Below are 19,627 nucleotides of genomic sequence, written 5' to 3' on the forward strand. Positions count from 1 at the left end.
GGACGGCTTGGCGTGGGTGCTGTCTAAGTAGGACCCACTTTTTTCCTGTCGTTCTCACTTACACTTTGGAAGTACTCCTCCCTTAAGAGGGCATCACCGCCTTTCTGCGCTCTTACTTGAGCTCAACCAGTCATTATGTTTTCTATAAATTGTTAAACCTGCTGTCTTTAGTATGGTATTGACTAAAATGCACCACGATGGTCATCATGATCAGAACATAGCGGACCCCCCCCACCGCCGGCCCGTAATCATGGCCTGTACCCCGCATACCTCACATACCTAACCCTATCCCACTTACACAAGGTTGGCTTAACGCAGTAGCACTCCATCCGTAGGGCAGCCTATAGCCCATCCATCCCATAGAATGTAGGGCGTCGGATACCGCGCTACTTATCTCCCCCAATTCCCTCGCCGACCCCAAAATCGGCACCAACACCCGCCATAGGAGACACAAACTCTGCCGGAAGCATCGGACCGCAGCGCAGCACAACATGGAAGAGATGATAGGAACCGATCGCGCGTCCGCTCTTCCATCTCCTTGCCGAGGACCCAATGTGAGACCCCATTCTGTGCGCCGTTAGCCAGTCAGATGCGCTGTTGAGGGGCTAAAGAAAAGCGATAGGCTCCGGACGCTGGCGCGCATGCAGTGGGTGGGTTTGCTGGCACCATCGGGCAGCTATGCCCGCTTTGCATGCGCGGTTCCTGGAGGATTGGAGGCCGATGAGGAATGTCGGGACGTTTTATGAAGACGAGATGTGGTTTGTCGGTTGATATCCTTGAGCGGCTGTGAGAAAACAGGCAGACAAGATACAGTGCGGCTTATCCCGTCGTCAGCGTCGGCGTCGGCTTTGATCGAGATTTGCCGTTGCCACAGAATGGCGGGTGAGGACGAGATTGGTTCGTGCTGCTGCTGGTGCTGCTGCTTTGTGTGTCGGAAGTCTTATGACCACTGCCTACATCATCACGCTGCAGGCCGTGATGCGTCTGTACTTCGCATATAAGTGCAAGTTCTGCATGTCTCCCTTTCCGGTAGTTCGCTTGAACTCTCTGTCATATCGCTTCCTAGCTGTCCAGTGAACTGATCTGACCCTGTCTCTGTCCAGTCTGTCGGAACCCAAGTCCCATCGTATGCTACATGCCCAAGGAGTAGTATCTTTCTCTTCTCCACTGCGCCAGCCGAAGCAAGCAAATAACCAAAACGTCTTGACTTTTGATCCTAATCTTGCCTGAATACTCCCCACCCACTGGTCCTTTCCTAGGTACATATCGATACTAAGCACTGAGTCTGATCCCGTGCGCAATGTCCCCCAAACCCCATCCCCCAAGTCACGCCCAGAGCTATTATGTCGCGACAACCGCCAGCCGCGACTTTGCCTGGCTATCATGGTTAGCTGCCGCCCCACGCCCACCGAAGTCGAAACTACTCCAAGTCGCAAATGCGAACGGTTTGGCAGCTGGTTCCAAGGGGCAGAGGCCTGCCAGACCAAAGACACCGCCGCTGGGAACGGCGACTGAAAAGGTCGAGGAGGCCTATGACATGAAGAGTGAGGGGAGGGTTTCTAGGGAGCGATTTGTTGTTGAGGAGAATGCGACCGTGAGCGTTGAGGGTGTTGATGGTGTTGACAGGGGAGTGGGTGTCGAGCAGAGCGCTGAAGGGATTGATACTTCGACGATGGCATGGAATGCTGCTGCTACTGTTGACAATAAGCACGACTATGCTGAGTCCGGCCCGGAAGCCGTTCCCATCCTCAAAGCTGATGTTCCTGAGGCTAAGGCTTTTGATGCCAATCCTGTGGTCGGCGACGCTGATACTCTCATGAAGCCGGACACCAAGCCTGAGCTCACAACGCACGCCGAATTTTCTGACAAGTCAGCCCCGTCCAAACCCAAGTCCAAGCCTGAGAAGACAAAGTCAAAGGACGAGGTCAAGCCGAAGTCCAAGACCAAACTTGTCGTCATGTCCGTGCGGTCGTCCTCCAAGGCATCCTCATACAAGAAATCAAAATCCTCCAAACAACAACACGGTCCCTGGTCAGAGTGGTACGTCAGCGAAGACAGGAAGTACCTCTGGCGGGCGAGGCAGACACCAAACAGTACGTCTCTTTCCCCATCTTTTCTCCTTAAACAAAAAATGAAGGCTGACTTGGGTGTAGAAAAATGGGATTATGAACGCAAGCTCAGCCCCAACCCGCACTCACCCCCCATCCAAGCTCAGAACCCGCCACAGATACAGATCACCATTTCCCCTGCGACTAGTGGCTCCCTTTCTCTTATCGATCACGATCCCGACCCTGTCATTCCCGCACCCCCTCCCCAGAAGCATTCTCGTCTGGCGGACTCAAGCCAAGCCCAACACCCAGCCTAGCTCCCGGTGCAGGGCCTAACTCACCAAAGTCTTCTTGGCCTACCATCGTGACAACGTCTACGGGGTACCCTACAGTCGGGCTCTCCCCTTCAACAAGCATGGGGACATTACCGACCTTGCCTAAGGAAGTAGATGGAGAGAGTGGTTTTCTCACAGCCAGCGACGTTGAGCCCGAGGAGGCTGGCACCACACCTGGGACTGGAAACGGTATTGTTAAGGGAGGGGTGGTCGTGACCGCGGACGGGAGCAGCACCAGCCCATCTGGCCAAGGCCAAATCGTCCACGTTAACGGCCTGCCTGTTGTGGTTTCTAAGAAGATGTTGAAAGCTCGTCGGCTAGCTACTAGTCTTAATATCGCACACTCCCAGCCCAGAATTCGACCTCCCTCCATATACAACGCCGTCAACCCAACAATCATCAACCCTGCGGTCCGAAGCCGCGCGAGCCTCCTCCTTTACCCCGGCCGACCCCTCACTCACACAACCCACACGCGCCTGAGCGTCAAGCAACTCGCAGCCGCGAAACAGAGACAAAAGCGAAAAAAGAAAGAGGAAGAGGCGGCTGAGAAAGCGAGGTTAGCCTACGCAAAAAGGTTTGATAAGAAGATTAGGGGGGATAAGGTTGTGCAGGTGGATTTTCGGAAGAGGGTTCGATTGTGGATGAAGGGGGTTCAGGCTGCTATAGGGGAGGAGGGGTTCGGGGAGGTAGAGTTCGATGGGGAGGGGTTGCCTATTTATCGGTAGGGATGATCATTTTGGTTTTTTAAGAAGAGGGAGAGAGTGAAGGGAAGGAAATATGAAGTCATTCTTTTGGCTGCTTTCCTTTGTATGTTGATGGGAGCTGCGGGAGGTGCGAAAGTCGAGAGAGGGTTGACATTGGTGTTGGGTTAGGGAGTTGTGATGTTAGAGGATGATACCCAGTCTGTTTTTGTGTTTAAAGAATGTAGTTTCTTATGTAGCTTGTTTTGTATGTTCAGTCTGAAGAACGGAGTTCTAATGTCTATATATCCTCTTGAAATAAGTAGTCAAGTCTATGAAGCTCTTTCCTTATTAGCTCATGAAGCTTATATCCTCGCCTCCTCCCTAATCAATCCCCTCTCCCCCCCAAGCCCAACAACCTCGATTGCCTTCCAGCCCTCGACCTTCCCATCACCTCTTTCCAGAATCACGGCGTCATCATCAATCCAGTCCCCTTCACTAGCCACATTCCCCAACCCCTCCACACATTCCCCCCTCGCCGTCCCTGTAACTCTATACCCCCTCCCCCTCAGAAACTGTACCATCGCCCTAACATTCAGCCTCAACACCCTTCCCACATCTGCCTCACACTTAAATCCATGCCTTATGAGTGTTGGAAAAAGCGGGGCAAAGTCTGACTGCGCTATGTGTGCGCTGCCGACGGGGTAGAACCAGTACGGCTGGGGGAAGTCGCCAAAGGACTCCAAGGTGATGGGGGTTTTGTGAGAGAGTGAGGGCGAGGGAGAGAACAACTGGGCTTTGGTGTGGAGATGCGGGCGCCAGACGACAAATGCATCGGATTCGATTGCGAGGATAGTGCTGCCGCCGGGGCCGGAGGGGGTGTATGCGGGAAGGGGGAGATGGTAAAGACAGCGGGTTGTCGGGGAGACGAGGGGCAGGCACCACATGTCGAGGAGGATTGTAGGTGTGTGAGGGGTGATTTGCTGGCGAATGGAGGCTGTTGAGGAGGGGATGAAGAGCCGTTCGGTGATGACCTTGTCTTTGAGGATGCTATGATCGGCGTAGAAGACGCTCTTGAGAAGTTGCACGACTGTCGACCCGCCGAATGAGTGTCCTGCGAAGATCACCCTCCCGGGGTCGAGGACATTCAGTTTGCCCAGAAATTGCGCAAACACATCCCTCGGCGTGCTGGAGTTCAAATTTCCCTCCACCACATCCCCCTCCCCCCGCCCAAGCTTAACCAACACCTCATACAACAATGCAACCTCCCATAGTCTTACCCTCAACTGCGCATCCCTGACCCCCCAAACCTCCTTATTCAGCTCATGCGGTAGCCGCTTATACTCCACGACCTTACTTCCCGTCTTCTCATCTGGATCCCTAATGGTTGTAAGGGCGGCACTTTGCTCCCTATGTTCGATACAGAAAACTACCACACCATGCGAAGCAAGTGACCCCGCAATATGGCTATATGTATTCCTCGTCCCTCCCAGCCCATGAGAGAATATGGCCGTAGGCCACTTCCCGTCCGGCGGTGGCTGAACCATTGTAGCATTCTTATGCGCCGGCAACACCGTCCAATGCAAATGCCTCGGTACCCAACTCAACACCTCACTTAGCGCCTTGTTTAGTCCTAAGAACCCTCCATAAGCAGCAATGTGCTGACGCTGCGGGTGGGAGAGCCAGGTAGCACGTTGGGGATGGGGATCCGGGATGGCGGGGTAGAAGATGCGGAAGAGGAGAGTTTTGATGTGGGAGGTGTCAGGAGGAGTGTGGGGGGTGACAGGAGGGAGGAGGGAGAGGGGGAACTCGACGTCGATTGTACCAACGGTGTAGGGGCCGGGGTATTTGGGGAGGGAGGGGATTGGGTTGAGGGAGGGAAGGAAGGACATTTTGTGAAGTCTAGGGTGGTTGAGACGAAAGGTTTGATGGTAGAGTCGAAGGCTGAGATGGTAAGGAGGGATGATGAGAAAGCAGGGTGTATGTCTGGACAAAGATCTTGAGATCAAGGAGAGGGAGTGAGGGCCTGGATGAAAAGTCAGCAGAAAAGAACTCGGAACTCTTGGTTAGCTGAGTGGCATACCATAAGACATAAATTAAAGGTTAGAGTAGAAGTCACTCAGATCTTTCCAATGAAACAGTCGAAAAAGAATATTCCCTGCTTTTTCATAGATGTTTCTTCAAAATCCCAAACAAACCCAAGACCCTGAAATTGAGATTCGGATCTCGATCCCGAACCCGCTCCGATCTCAGATCCTCGGCAACCCCACCTACCACAAGTACCCCTTGCGTCGGCGGTTGTCGGCGCCGACATCACCCTAGCAACGCCCAGTCCAACTTCTCTCTCCGATAGGCCAATGGATAAGATAAGCGATAACCAGCCGCAAGGGTGTCGGGAGCTAAGCTTATCAGCTATCAGCGACGGTGACGTGTGATCGTGCCTGTCGTCGGCTGTGCCGCTCGGACTCGACACCGCCAACCTTTTCTTCTCTTCCCCGTCTCTCCTCTTTACTCTTTCAACTGATCCCCTCCGCACGTCCTCACATCCAAGCTATCGCATTGACCCGAAATTCGCAGCAATGACCCGTCTCACGCCCGACGTCCTGCGCATGCGCAGCTCCCAGCTGTCTCTGCGCTCGCTCGCCATGGAACAACCCCAGCAGCGCACCGCTGCTCCTCCCACGATCGACGAAGCCCCCACCGTTCCCCTCGAGGCCAAGGACCTCCGCCCCGAGCACTTCACACAGCCTTACCTCGACTTCATGACCCACAACCCCACCGTCTTCCACGTCGTCGACTACTGCAAGCAGAAGCTCCTCAAAGCCGGCTACGTTGAGCTGCCCGCGCGCGACTCCTGGACCGGCAAGCTTGTTCCGGGTGGGAAATATTTCACCACGCGCAACGGCAGCTCAATTATTGCCTTCACCGTCGGGCAGGCTTACAAGCCGGGGAATGGGATTGCCATGATCGCAGGGCATATTGATGCGTTGACAGCGAGGCTCAAGCCGACGAGTGTGAAGCCCACTAAGGAGGGGTATGTCCAGCTAGGTGTGGCGCAATACGCGGGGGCACTGAATGAGACGTGGTGGGATCGGGATTTGAGTGTGGGCGGGAGGGTGATTGTGAAGGATCCCAAGACGGGGAAGACGACCGTCAAATTGGTGAAGGTGGATTGGCCTGTGGCAAGGATCCCGACGCTGGCGCCCCATTTTGGGATTGGCATGACGGGGCATGGGAATAGGGAGACGGAGATGGTGCCGGTGATTGGGATCGATAATAGCGATTTGTTGGGGGAGAAAGCAGAGTCTGAAAAGCCGGTTGGCAAGCCGGGTTCTTTTGCGTCGACGCAGCCGCCGAAGCTGGTGAAACTCATCCTCTCCCAGCTCGGGCTCTCCGACCCTGACTCAATCCTCAATTGGGAACTGGAACTCTTCGACGCGCAGCCCGCCACCGTAGGCGGCCTCGACAAGGAGTTCATCTTCGCTGGCCGCATTGACGACAAGCTCTGCTCTTGGGCCGCTTTCATGGCTCTGCTGCACGCCAAACGCGCCCCGACCGACGGCGTCATCAAGCTCGTCGCGCTCTTCGACGACGAAGAAATCGGCTCCCTTTTGCGCCAAGGTGCAAGGGGTAACTTCCTCCCCATCACGATTGAGCGCATTCTCGAGTCTTTCTGCTCTTCCAACTCTGTCCCCTTCGGCCCGGGTATTTTGGGGCAAACCTATGCTCGCTCGTTCTTGGTGTCGTCAGATGTGACGCATGCAGCACACCCTAACTTCACCCAGACCAACCTCCCTGGTCATTCACCTAGGTTGAACGTCGGCGTAGCCCTCTGCGTCGACGCCTCCGCGCACATGACTACCGACAGCGTGAGCATGGCCATCTTGGACCGGATAGCGGAACTCTCTGGCTGCGTCAACCAAAGGCATATGATTAGGAATGATTCGCGGAGTGGCGGCACCGTGGGGCCGATGCTGAGTGCCGCGATGGGCGTCAAGGCGGCAGATGTGGGGATTCCGCAGTTGAGTATGCATAGTATTAGGGCGATGACGGGGAGCTTGGATCCGGGGCTGGGAGTCAAATTTTATAAGGGGTTTTTGGACTTTTGGGAGGAGGTTGATCTGGAGTGGTCTCATTAGTCTTGAGGGAGTCACATACTTTGTTATGCGATGGTTTGTAGTTCGACAGGGTAATGCTTGGGGTAAGGGTTCTGGATGGTTGAGAGCAGTGGGCTTCTAGAGGGTAGACGTAGATGCATGGTAAGATGCATGGTTTTAGGCAGGTCATGAATGGATGTAATCTTCGCTCCAGATATGACCTCACTGTTGCATTTGGCTTAAGATACGTTTCTCTGGCAAGTTTGTTCCCAACTTGAGTAATCTTGAGCCAGTCATTGTCTACACTCAGCATTCGTATTACTTCCTATCATTTTTATAGGTGCCAACTGTTAAGAGTTTTAAAAAAAAGGCTCTGGGACAACGGTCAGCGTACGGTTTTGTTTTCTCGAACCCGGACCAGCTCAACGACATGCAGTTTGTCTGATATCACCATTACTATCTGAAGTGCAATACTCGGGGGCTCAAGTCGTGTAACCTGTCATGTTGTGATGAGACATTATGTATTCTTATCAACTGAACCCAAGTCTGAGACCTCCATGTCAGATCTCAATGTGTGACACTCGAAAGTCAAAGTCTGGGTGGTGTTTCAACGACAACTCAGGGAGACTGTCATCGCAACAAATGAGAAGCCCGCCCCTCCCAAGCTGCGAGCTTTTGGAGCTCTGCAACCGGCGTCTCGTGGCAACTCGTGACAGACGAACAGATTCCCGGTGGAGGGCGGCCATTGAAACACAATGAAACAATCCAAACAGATTTACAGATAGGATAAATTTGGCCCAATGAACATTTATTTTGGTTGTGTTACCTCAGATGAAGTTCGATATTGTCTTAATTTTCGAGCCCTATCCCACCAGAGAAGAGCTGTTTTGAATTTGCTTGTCTTTTAACAGCAGACGCATTTCGAATTTCACATGGAAGATGCCCAACGTTTGCGTGGTCGCACTGACAGCCGCAGGGAGCTTCGGCGGACCTGTGCTGCAGGGGACCCACTTGACGACTGGCTTCGACCCCTGCTCAGTGGGGGTCAAGGAAACGGGCAGCACGAGAAACAGTCGATGCGAAAGGAGCCCTCATTCATGCCGTCGAGTCTTGACGCGGCGATTGGTCAGCCAGAAAAAAATAGAGTACTCATGGGCCCACTGATTCAGAAACAATGAACGGAAACAACGGCAGATTCGAGAGGTCACCTTGAGAGGGTCAAGGTTTTTAATGAAGGGTCAATCAGCGCCAGCAAGAGTGCCAGCTCATCGCCGCAGGAGGTCGGTGAGGGTTAAGAACCAAGACTCGTAGGAACACTTGGCACTGGCGGCGCGCCAATCGGCGAAGACATTGCAGGTACAGCCACTGTGCGAGGGAGAGGTTTGCGGAGCTTAGCGACGCAAAGACGCCAGCCATCCACATGGCATCATTGATGGATGGATGGGTATTATTGCTTGTACCAGTGATTGTGTTGATTGTACTGTTCATTTGAGGTTCAATGCCCAAGGCTCGCCGTTGGCCGTGTCCTATTGCGATAAAGCCGGGCGTATCAGTGGAGGCCACAATGGACCTTCCGCTGAACCCACACCCACACTCCACCGATCCACACCCTCACTTTCACCTTCCACTCACTTTCACTTTCACCCGCCGCTCCACAAATTCTCCCAAGAGCTCACACTTTCTCGTTAACAACTTCCCGACTTCCGACTTCCGTCACTGTTTCACTTTCCCCTTCCTCCTTCCTGCTGGCTGCAGTGCGCGGCAGTGGCACCAGCACGCGGCTTCTTCACTCAATCGCAGCGGCCATCACACCTGCCAACTCGTCCGCGACTCGGCACGCGCTGCCATCATGCAATTGCCCTTGCCTTTGCCCGCCGCCCCGTCTCCTGCCTGCCGAGCTGCCGTCTACTCCGAGAGCTAGCCTAGCCGCGCCTGCCACAGGACAGCGCCGACAATTTACCCTCCATTCATAGCAAGAACGAAGCCATCATCATAGCCAGCAGCGACTCGACCGACTTCTACCACAGAAGCAACGACCTATGCTCCCGACGGGCTACCCTCCCCCCTCCCACCGCTCTCGCACATCACTCCCTCTCCACATGCTCCGCCTGCTCCTCCACCACCTCGGCAAAGCCCGATTCCGTCTGCTCCTCCTCGCCTTCCCTCTCGTCCTGACCCTCATCTACTTCTCTTCCCGCGCCGAGTTCTACGAGCTATACTACGAACGCCCGCGTCTACGGATCCCGGGTCGTCAACCCGCCCACTCACCCGACTGGTGGGTTGAGTTTTTCACGCGGCTGCAGGCTACTAGAGTTAAAGCACGGCCGGTCAAGTTCAAGGGCGAGGCGCCATTGTTGAACTGGGCTCCGGATTTAAAGGATGAAGAGAGGCCTCAGTTGTTGAGGTTGAGTGAAAAGGATGAGGCGCTTTTCAGGGAGAGCCATGAGAACTTTGTGAGGCAACTTCCCCTGTTTGCGAAGCATCTGCCTTACAAGGAGAACACGACGGGAATCGTCACGACGGCCGGGGCACCCAATTTTGGGCAAGCGATTTCGTTGGTGTTGATGACGCGCCAATCGGGGTCGCAGCTGCCGATTGAGATTGTGCTGGACTCGTCGACGGCCTGGATTGACTGGGTGTGTGAGAATACCATGCCCAGGTTTGGCGCGACGTGTCTGTACCTGGAGGATGAGTGGGTCGGCATTGGGCAGCTGGTGCCCAAGCTGGAGAGGTATCAGTGGAAGTTTATTGCGATAATTGCGTCGACGTTTCAAAATATTATGTTCTTGGACGCGGACTGCTTGCCGGTGAGGAGTCCGGATCCGATTTTTGACGACGGCGCCGAGCCGTTTACTTCGACCGGATTTATTGCGTGGCCGGATTTCTGGGCTCCGTCAGCGAGTCCGTTGTTTTATAAGATTGCCGGTGGGTTGGACGTGCCGACGGTTGCGTCACGGACGACGAGTGAAAGCGGAGTGATGGTGTTTGATAAGGCGAGGCATGCGGACACGATACTGCTGGCGGCGTATTATAATTATAATGGGCCGAATCACTACTATCCGATGCTGACGCAGCACGGGCCGGGCGAGGGGGACAAGGAGAGCTTCTTCCAGGCGGCGCTAGTGCTGGAAGGGCTGAGGAAGCTGGGTGTATATAAGCAGCCGACGGAGTGGATGAAGCCGGGTGTGGGCGTCAAGAAGGGGTACTGGGATGTGAAGATGTTACCGCGGTCGCATGGCCGGTCGATTGGCGACCAGTGGAGGGGCATGTTTATGCAGCAGATGGATCCGATAGAGGATTATAGAGCGGTGATGGCTGCTCTGGAGAAAAGGAAGCAGGAAGATGCTCAGAAGGCGGGTGATACCGAGGAGAAGAGTAATAGCGAAGCAAAGGCGGCTTCGCATAATAATAATTCGGCCGAGGAGGCTGACACAGACGCACAGAGCTCAGAGAAGAGGAAGCGCAGCTGGGAAATCTGGGCCTTCACCAGCTCCGACCCCGACTCTAACTCCGACGACACCGCAACCCTCAACACGCCCGCTTACCCCCCGGGTCCGCAACATAATCCACACAGCAACGATAATAATTCTAATATTTCTAATACCGATAAAAACGGCACCTTCGCCGACGAAGAATCCTACCTCACCGACTCGACCTTCCTCTCCTCCCTCCCCCCAGACTTTTCTACTCTCTTACACCACGACGAATCCAAATTCATGTTCTTCCACCACAACGGAGTAAAACCGGATTTCACGCTAGTCCTCGACTCCCGCGCGGGGATTCTGGCAAAAAACAAGGAAAAGAAATATGTCCGTATGTGGGGAGACCCCGGGTGGATTGTACAGCGACTGGGGAGGGATGTGGAGAAGTTATTGTGGGAAGCGAGTATGGAGATTTATTGTCAGGGGGGGTTGACGGGGCGGTGGAGGTTGTTGGAGCGGGTGTGTAGGAAGATGAGGAAGGTTTGGGAGGAGGTTTATGCGGATAAAACGGAGATTCAGGAGGAGGATACTTAGAAGTGATGAAGGGGGTGTTTTAAGAGAGGGGAGATAACGAGCATGCTCAGAGACAGACGAGAAGATGTCGGTGGAAGAGATGTGATACCATTTGGGAGTGATTGGGAGCGATTGGCCTTGAATTTAGGTGAGTTGTGGTGGACTGTTGATACGTGCTTTTTGAGTCATGTATTGGCATGTTTCTTTGTTGTTTCGCTGTATATATGGATCAATCTGATAAGATACCCTCTTGCTGGTTTGGAGGGATATACATATGGAGGGAGCAGGTAACCAGGGGCTCGGTTTGGACGGCTGGGGGGGGTGGTTCATCATACTAGGTAGCGGGGTTAGGTAATAAATGGGTTTTGATTTTGTTTCCATCCACTTATTTTCGTGGACATCTTAGGTAATGTTCTGCAAGTTTGGGAAGAGGGGCTGTTGAGACGAAGCCCAGCTTCGGGTACGGTACCTTAGGGCTCGATCAATGAGGCCATGGGTTTTTTTGGCGTTCTTCTTGTGGCATCTTGAGAGCATTTGCTTTTTCCAGGCTAGCGTTCACGTGCAGTGGTGAAATGGAACGCCGAGCTGAGCTTGGATGTGGGATGTGACGAGGAGGTACCCAGCTCTCGTCAGCTGGGGACGGGGTGAAGGAGTTGATGACTAAGCAGATCCAATATGAAGACCCTAGATTGAACGTCTCACGAACACTCTTCGCCTGAGAAGTCTTACGAATGTGGCTAGATTGATGGAACTGAGAATCTATACAGTCTGAAGAGCATGATTAAAGAGTTTGTGATACCTAGATTGCTGATGTCACTAGCAATCTGAGAAAGAAGATCATTACCCATAGATAGGTAAACGTGGAGTTGAGGTGATATCTTCAAAGGCTTGCATCATGAAAGCTTCATTATGTGAGACTATCCATGAGACTGAGACTGTAACGTCCGAAGCATGACACAAGCCAGGTGCGAATAATTCTCATCCTCACAACCAAGCACTTCCAGATTATTATCGACCGATGCATGATACACCACAACAGCCAACCTCTCACCTTAAATAAGGTACTGAAATGTCTCCTTCCTCGAACTGGACGTTCCACAACTGATGTGATGACATGTGAGGCTCTGTCCGGCCGAAACATGTAGTTCTATTTACTGTCATGTCTAAGCCTGTACAACTCGACAGCGTGCTACAAGCACTGCCGTGACACTGTTGTGTGATGTCGCCAGCCAATCGGTATTATTGATGTGCCGGGCCAAGCTCATCTTCGGGATTTGGAAACGTGGGCAAGTGAACTTTACTGAAACTAAGGATAGACAGGCTTCAAATTTTGGAAGGGGTTCGTGGAGGTGGGTTTGTGTGACTGTGACGGTGTCCAGGTACCTGGATTGGGTGAAAGCTGGTTGTACAGAATTTGCTTTGCCTCTATTGGGATCCGGATTTGGGGAAAAGCACGAGAATGTGTTGAGATGGAAGGGTTGCTGACTTTGTCTTTTGAGGGTTTGGTGATGCAGGTTGGGCAAACTGCAAATAGCATGCAAGGAGCTCGAGGTAAAGGTCTTGACAGATAGAAATAGCAAGAATGCCTGGGGAAGTTGGCTTTCGTCGGATGTCCTACCCGATGTCCACGAACTCATCCGACGGTAGAGCAGCTCGAAAGAATCGAACGCAAACAGAAATGGAATAAAAAAAGGGGCATGCCAATCGCATCTCGCCCCAGGGTCGCATTGAAAACTAGCGCGTTTTTTGTCCGATTTTTTTTTCTCGTCCGATCGGCGAAGCATTAGATCCTAGCCCATGGCTCGTAAAAGCAACAACCCTAAAGATGAGCTTTTCCGTCTGTAATCGCATCGCATAGCCTCCTTCCTGTTGGGCAGTAATCGCTTCCTATCTGCCCGGAATAGCGGCTACTCAGTGTTTAGGTTTTCAGAAGGCAGACAGCAAACTTTGTTCGGTCATATCCGGCATGCACGGCCTAAGATAGCCCGAGATAGCCACGGTGACATTGGCGCTGCAGACGGCGGATGCAGGTGAAGCTCCCTTTTGGTAAGCATGGGATTTCGATTCCGATCCGAGCCTAAAAATCCCATCCGGCGGGACGACACCCTATCTTTGAACGGATGCAACTGGCACAGCATTGCATGTTTTTGACAGGTCGCACAACGCAGGCGATAGGAGCGGCAGACCGCAGCGGCAGCGGCGCATCCGGCAGCGCAGCCGTGAAGAGGTCAGAAATTTACTTTTTAAACGATAGGGGAAGCAAGCTACGCACCGCAAAGCCATCGCTTACCGTCTCCTTTGACTGGTCCGAAAATATTATGGCGCTCGGACACTGATGGCGGCGGTGAGCAGGACCCGAAGCTCTGGGACGAGTCTCGGAGGGCCAAAATAGCACACGACTTGATTGACGAGGGAGAGGAACCTGAAACGGCCATGTGAGCATGCAAGAGAAGCAGCCTGGAAGCAAAAAAAAAAAAAAAGTGAAACATGGGGTTCGGACTGAGTAAAATCGGATCCAGAACAGTCGTCGGGTCCAGCAGAAACAGAGACATCCAAGCATGAGTTCTTCACTTTGTCCGCTACCTACCCCGCAAGAATGTCGCGAAAATGGCGCCGTACGATTCCGAGTCTGCATCCTGCAGCAGTCATCACGCCCGGCACGGCAGCTGGACGGATGCTTACTGATAGGGCAGAGTCTGCAGATAACCTCCTGCTCCTCTAAGCCTCCTCTGCCTCGGTGAGCCTCGATGAGGTGAGAGCGCGAACAGCGGCGTCGATGACGTGACCACACCTCCGAAGGACAGGACACAAGATGGAACGACGGATGGTCCACTGTGAGGCCAATGCCCACTGTCACCCACTGGTTCAAGAACGTGGAGCGTCTGAGCCCGGCTAGTCCGCCCGCTGTGGAGCCCAACGTGCTGACTTTGAAATGGATCCACCGACCAGGGACAGGACAAGGGGTGGCGTCAGGGCAGGGCCAGGCCGCTCAGGCGAAGGGCTCCAGCGAGCGGTCGGCAAGGTCCAGGCCCCCTGTCCAGTTGGCACCCCTGGCTTGCCGTTGGCGGGACGCTGCAAGGCAGCACATGCCGAGACCAGCCCTTCAAAAGGGCGAGAATAGGACGGGAATGCAAGGAAGAGGCAAAAAAAGGACCCTAATATCCATTCATCAGCTGAGAAAAGAAAAGACGGGTCGGTTTCGAGGTCGAGTGAAGGAAAAATTTAGAATCCGGGGTTCTCCTTCCTGCGCATACAAAAGCATTGGATCGGACGAAATCTCCAAGAACCAGGTTCTTGGGTTCGCACACGTCGATTCCCATAGGCCAGCAACCGACGACTGCGAGAACCGTGTCGCCTCTCATTCGTCCCAATCAGGGGGAATGCCTTTTTCGACACCGAGATCTGCATTTGAGATTGTTTTCCCCCGCCGAATGTCGCGCCTGTTGACGTCATGAAGTAAGCTTTCTCAATCAATGCCATTCGGCCTTTTTCAGTCGCTGACTAGCCGTCAAAGGTTCGCGAAAGAGCTCGAAGCAGACGCTGTGCCAGGTATGCCGCCCTGTTTTACGGGTTATCCAATGATGCCTTCCGCCGAGGCGGCTGTCTTCGAGATCTTCACCCGCATTTGCGTCTTGGGCACTGTCGATCGTCGACTCACCGCCGATTAGAACGCACCTAAGACAGGCAAGATAAAAGCTCAAAGCTAACGTCAACCAACAGAATGGCGCGTCAAGTATCTCAACTACAAAGCTGGCAAAAAGCACATCAAGGCCATTGTGCGCGCCTTGAATCGTGCCGCGAACACACCTTCCCAACAACGTCGTCTCGACAACCTGTTTAACGCCCCCGCCACGCTCTTTGCCCCCCGTTCTCCCACTGATGGCGCCCTCGATTATGAAGAACCCGACCCTCTCCAGACCGAAGTGAGCACGCCCCGTCCGGGCCCGGCAGCCATCAGCGATGAGCGCTCCGGCCTGGCCCAGACGCCGGCAAGCCGCACCCGCTACGGCAGCTTTGCTGCCAGCGACAAGCACGATTTTGCCTTGCCTGCGCCCGCCCTGGGCGTCCCCTCGTCCGGCCGCAAGGGTATCGCCAAGACCCTGGACCGGCTGGGTCTGAGCCTGCACCGGATCACCTCCGCGCAGGCCAGCGGCGTAGCTGGGCCGGAGCAGACGCCCCGCGGTCGCGTTCACCGTCTGTTCTCCACCGGCGGCTCGACGCTCACCCGCCAGGCTTCCAGCCGGAACGACGCGACGGGTATGGAAGCTGTGCGCGCCGCCGAGCGCGAATTCTACGACTTCCTCGATGATGAGCTCGACAAGATTGAGACTTTCTACAAGGAGAAGGAGGACCAGGCGACCGAGCGCTTGGCCGTGCTACGCGCCCAGCTGCACGAGATGCGCAACCGGCGTACTGCTGAGATCGCTGAGGCCAAGCGCCGGCGCAAGCAAGGCCGTAGCAACGCCCAGGCTCGTACCGCCGCCGATGGCACTCCCGTTGATGCTACTGATGCTGCCGAGCAGGAGAAAAAGGGAGGAGGGCTCGACTGGATCGGCCCGATTAAGGACCGGCTGCTGATCAAGCCCGGCCCGAACTCTAAGGCTCTGCAGAAGATGGCTCGTACCCCAGTGATGGCGGGCCAGGAGCCCCAGGTCCCGATCCGGGGCCTTGCTGATTACGTCCGCCGCGCGCCCGGCGACGACGTGCCCTACCGCACGGCCAAGCGCAAGCTGAAGCTGGCCATGCAGGAGTTCTACCGCAGCCTGGAGCTGCTCAAGTCGTATGCCCTGCTCAACCGTACCGCCTTCCGCAAGCTGAACAAGAAGTACGACAAGGCGGTCAATGCGCGCCCTGCGTACCGCTACATGAACGAGAAGGTAAACAAAAGTTATTTCGTCACGAGCGATGTCCTCGATGGACACCTGCGTGCCGTAGAGGACTTGTATGCGCGGTACTTCGAGAAGGGGAACCACAAGATTGCTGCGGGTAAGCTGCGCAATCTGGGCGTCAAGCGCACGGGTGATCAGAGCGATAGCGCGTTCCGTAGCGGCGTAATGATCGGCTTGGGCGCGGTCTTTGCCGTCCAGGGGCTGATTAATGGCGTGCAGCTGCTGTTTGACGAGGACAGGGAGCTAGTTGAGAAGACGGGCTACCTGCTTCAGTTGTACGGCGGCTACTTCTTGATATTGCTGCTGTTCATCCTCTTTACGCTCGCGTGCAGGACGTGGACGAAGAATCGGGTCAACTATCCGTTTATCTTCGAGTTCGACTCGCGCAACTTTCTGGACTGGAAGCAGCTGGCCGAGTTCCCGTGCTTCTTCTTTGCGCTGTTCGGCATCGTTATGTGGCTTAACTTTTCGCGGTTCGGCGACTGGGAGGATATGTATCTTTATTATCCGGTCGTGCTGATCTGCATCAGCTTAGCTATCCTGTTCTTGCCGGCGCCGATTTTGCACCACAAGGCCAGGCGCTGGTTCTTGTACTCCCATGTATGCGCGTCCCAACCACCCTCATATGCGGCATGTTCGTTGGCTGACGATTACAGTGGCGGTTACTCTGGTCGGGATACTATCCAGTCGAATTTCGCGATTTCTTCCTCGGCGATATTTGGTGTTCGCTGACGTATGCTACGAGTGTAAGTCTCTCGCTCTCTAGCCTCAGCTGAGCTATGCTTGGTTCTAACTTTCGCAGAACGTCGAGCTGTTCTTTTGTCTGTACGCCAATTCTTTTGAAAATCCAGCGCAGTGCAATTCGTCACACTCGCGACTACTCGGCTTCTTCAGCGCTTTACCGCCCATCTGGCGTGTTCTGCAGTGTTTGCGCCGTTACTACGACACACGCAATGTCTTCCCGCACCTGGCCAACTGCGGCAAGTATGTCATGACCATCTTCACTGCCGTCTTCCTCAGCATCTACCGTATCGAGAACAACAGCTCGACCCTCAGCCATTACATCGCCTTTGCCGCTGTCAACGCCATCTACTGCTCCATTTGGGACCTCTTCATGGATTTCTCGCTGCTGCAGGCCAACGCTCGCCGTCGGCTGCTCCGCGATATTACGGCGCTGCGTCCGGTCTGGATCTATTACGCCATCATGTTCCTCGACCCGCTGCTGCGTTTCTCTTGGATCCTGTACGCCATCTTCACGCACAACACGCAGCACAGCACACTCGTGTCGTTCTGCGTCGCACTGGCCGAGGTCATCCGCCGTGGCCTGTGGACACTGCTGCGTGTCGAGAACGAACACTGCGGCAATGTGTCACAGTACAAGGCTGCCCGCGAAACCCCGCTGCCGTACAAGCTGGAACTGGCGTCCAAGTTTGGGTCAGCCCAGGAGGAGGGCGCTGCTGCCCAGCCCGCTGTTACTACACCGTTGGTTACGCCCTCGCCGCCTACCCCGCCGCCGGGCACTGCGCACAGCCAGGCGGCTTTCCCCGGTCAGGCTCAGCCGCTGCAGGGACTGCTGTCGGCCGACGCTGCTGTCCCGCCAACGACAGCAGCGCATCTTGCTGCCCCGACACTCGAAGAAGGCGGTGCCACGTCCACTGGTGTCGCACAGCAAGCTGGTCTGGGTGTCGCGTTTCGTCGGCATCGGCGCACGTCAACGGCGGGCAGGCGGTCCATATTGCAGGCCATGGCCGAAGCACACAGGCAGGATTTCGAGAAGCGCCGGCCTTCCATTGCAGCTGGCTCGTCGCACTCGCATGAAGAGCCGCCGGCGAAGCGCGTTGGTGCCGTCGTTGCTGCTGGGGCTTGTACCGGGACGGCGACTGTTGGGGTTGGTGACTACTTGTCGGCTGCGGAGGAGGAGGACGAGGATGAGGTCGCTGTGGAAGATGATGAGGAGGAGAGGGGTCATGAGGCGGGGTCTATTACTGAGGGGATCAAGAGCGATGATGATGAGGATGAGGACGAGGAGGATGATGGTGAGGAGAGCGAGGAGATGAGAGAGCATCGGACTAGGATGCGGATGAGGATGGTTGATGGGGGTGGAGGGAACATGGATTGAGGGGGATGACTTTAGGGAATGAGTGAAACGCATTGTACTATCTGGTACTCATATACCTGTTAACTCGTATTGGGTTTATAGAGGGGATGGAGTTCGGAGTTAGAGGCGCCTGAGGGCTTTAAATAGCAATTGTGATACCCCTTTGGCAATTTGCATGGATGGTCCCTTAGAGTTGTGATAACATTGTTGGACAAAGATATCGCTTCCTTGGCAACGCACTGGGACGTGTACCTGGATTTGGTCATTGTGATGTCTCATGGCCAAGGTAGCAGATGTCCCGCTGGTCCCGGAGCCTGCCTGTAAAAATTCTTTGGCCTTCTCTGTACGCAACTCCCGCGCTCGGTTGGAGAGAAGGCTGCAGAAGCCAGCCGATCGAAACTCCATGACAGCGCCGAGCCGATGCAACCAAACGGGAGCACCTCGACCTTGCGAGGGAAAACGCCAAACACGCCGCTTAGGCCCCCTCGCACACCCCACTTGGTGTTGTGCCTGCGGTGCCTTGGCAGCTGGCTCTTCAGATGAAGAGGGGGCACCACGAACGATCATGGCAGGGGACTTGATTGGACGTAGAGCGAAGGAGTTGGATAATTCATTGTGGGAGAACAAAGCGAGCCTGACTCACGATTCGCCTGCTTCACTTCGGATATGGTCCAGTGAATTTGCAATTTGCAACTGAAATTTGCTGATGTTGTGGTTCCAGGCTGTGTGGCCGCTGTGGTGTGTTGTTTGCAGTTCCAGTTGGGCTGAGTCTGTTGTGAAGGGTCCGACTGTGGTGTGGTCCACGGGTTCTTGGTTCAATTTGTTCAGCGCCTGCCATGAGCTGCCACATGTATCGGTGATTTTCGCAATTTTTGGCATTAGATGTTTAAGGCCTCGTGGCTCATGTCTCAGCAACAACGACACCAAAATTTTAATTTCTGTCTGCAAGAAGGGAAAAAAAAAAAATTTTTTTTCTCGAATTAATTCAGCAACAACTTGCAGAAGCACTCCTTCCCAACTCACCGGGCTCGCAGTTCATAAAAGAGAGGCGGCTGCAGCGCCAAGGCGGACGCTCGGGCCATGTGGAGAGCATGAAATCATCTGTGGAGCCGGGCTTCAGCCAGCAGCAACCCAACAAGCAGGGCACGAGCCATGACCCGCCGCTCTGGAGGCTACTGGGTTGATTGGCAAGGGGGCGTGGATGGATCTCTTTCGGGGGAGAAGGCAGCACAGCGCGCGCGAACACCCGCAACCCGAACCCGCCGATGGGGTGCGTCTCTTCTAAAAGTACTGCAGCATCCACAAACCAAACCACATCCACATCCACATCCACATCCACATCCACATCCGACTTTCTCTGCAGCCTTCCCTCCACCACGCTTACATCTGTTGCCGACCGCCCACCTCTGTCTCTCCAGATCTTTCCTGTCACAGCACTTTCGATGGAAAACGGGTGTCCTTGAGTCCCGGCATCCTTCAAGCGCG

The 19,627-nt window shown here is 54.6% G+C and overlaps 6 protein-coding genes across 6 annotated transcripts; 5 read left to right on the forward strand and 1 right to left on the reverse strand.

Annotated features, from left to right (window-relative positions):
* Positions 1–1,300: 1,300 nt before the first annotated feature.
* CTHT_0065270 (uncharacterized protein) lies at positions 1,301–2,365 on the forward strand (the record flags this gene model as incomplete). Its single annotated transcript, XM_006696765.1, has 2 exons — positions 1,301–2,093; positions 2,154–2,365. The coding sequence occupies 2 exons, from the start codon at positions 1,301–1,303 to the stop codon at positions 2,363–2,365; spliced, it is 1,005 nt and encodes a 334-aa protein (XP_006696828.1).
* A 98-nt stretch (positions 2,366–2,463) lies between these two features.
* Positions 2,464–3,108, forward strand: CTHT_0065280 (uncharacterized protein; the record flags this gene model as incomplete). Its single annotated transcript, XM_006696766.1, has 1 exon — positions 2,464–3,108. The coding sequence occupies one exon, from the start codon at positions 2,464–2,466 to the stop codon at positions 3,106–3,108; it is 645 nt and encodes a 214-aa protein (XP_006696829.1).
* A 320-nt stretch (positions 3,109–3,428) lies between these two features.
* On the reverse strand, positions 3,429–4,955 carry CTHT_0065290 (platelet-activating factor acetylhydrolase-like protein; the record flags this gene model as incomplete). The annotated part of the gene is made up of 1 exon (XM_006696767.1): positions 3,429–4,955. The coding sequence occupies one exon, from the start codon at positions 4,953–4,955 to the stop codon at positions 3,429–3,431; it is 1,527 nt and encodes a 508-aa protein (XP_006696830.1).
* Positions 4,956–5,642: 687 nt separating this feature from the next.
* Positions 5,643–7,202, forward strand: CTHT_0065300 (aminopeptidase-like protein; the record flags this gene model as incomplete). Its single annotated transcript, XM_006696768.1, has 1 exon — positions 5,643–7,202. The coding sequence occupies one exon, from the start codon at positions 5,643–5,645 to the stop codon at positions 7,200–7,202; it is 1,560 nt and encodes a 519-aa protein (XP_006696831.1).
* Positions 7,203–9,259: 2,057 nt separating this feature from the next.
* Positions 9,260–11,176, forward strand: CTHT_0065310 (uncharacterized protein; the record flags this gene model as incomplete). Its single annotated transcript, XM_006696769.1, has 1 exon — positions 9,260–11,176. One exon carries the CDS (start codon positions 9,260–9,262, stop codon positions 11,174–11,176), a length of 1,917 nt encoding a protein of 638 aa, XP_006696832.1.
* Positions 11,177–13,998: 2,822 nt separating this feature from the next.
* CTHT_0065320 (uncharacterized protein) lies at positions 13,999–18,163 on the forward strand (the record flags this gene model as incomplete). The annotated part of the gene is made up of 4 exons (XM_006696770.1): positions 13,999–14,215; positions 14,876–16,644; positions 16,701–16,790; positions 16,847–18,163. The coding sequence occupies 4 exons, from the start codon at positions 13,999–14,001 to the stop codon at positions 18,161–18,163; spliced, it is 3,393 nt and encodes a 1,130-aa protein (XP_006696833.1).
* Between the last annotated feature and the right edge of the window lie 1,464 nt (positions 18,164–19,627).

Source organism: Thermochaetoides thermophila, assembly GCF_000221225.1.
Source record: "Thermochaetoides thermophila DSM 1495 unplaced genomic scaffold scf7180000011822, whole genome shotgun sequence".
NCBI lineage: Eukaryota > Fungi > Ascomycota > Sordariomycetes > Sordariales > Chaetomiaceae > Thermochaetoides > Thermochaetoides thermophila.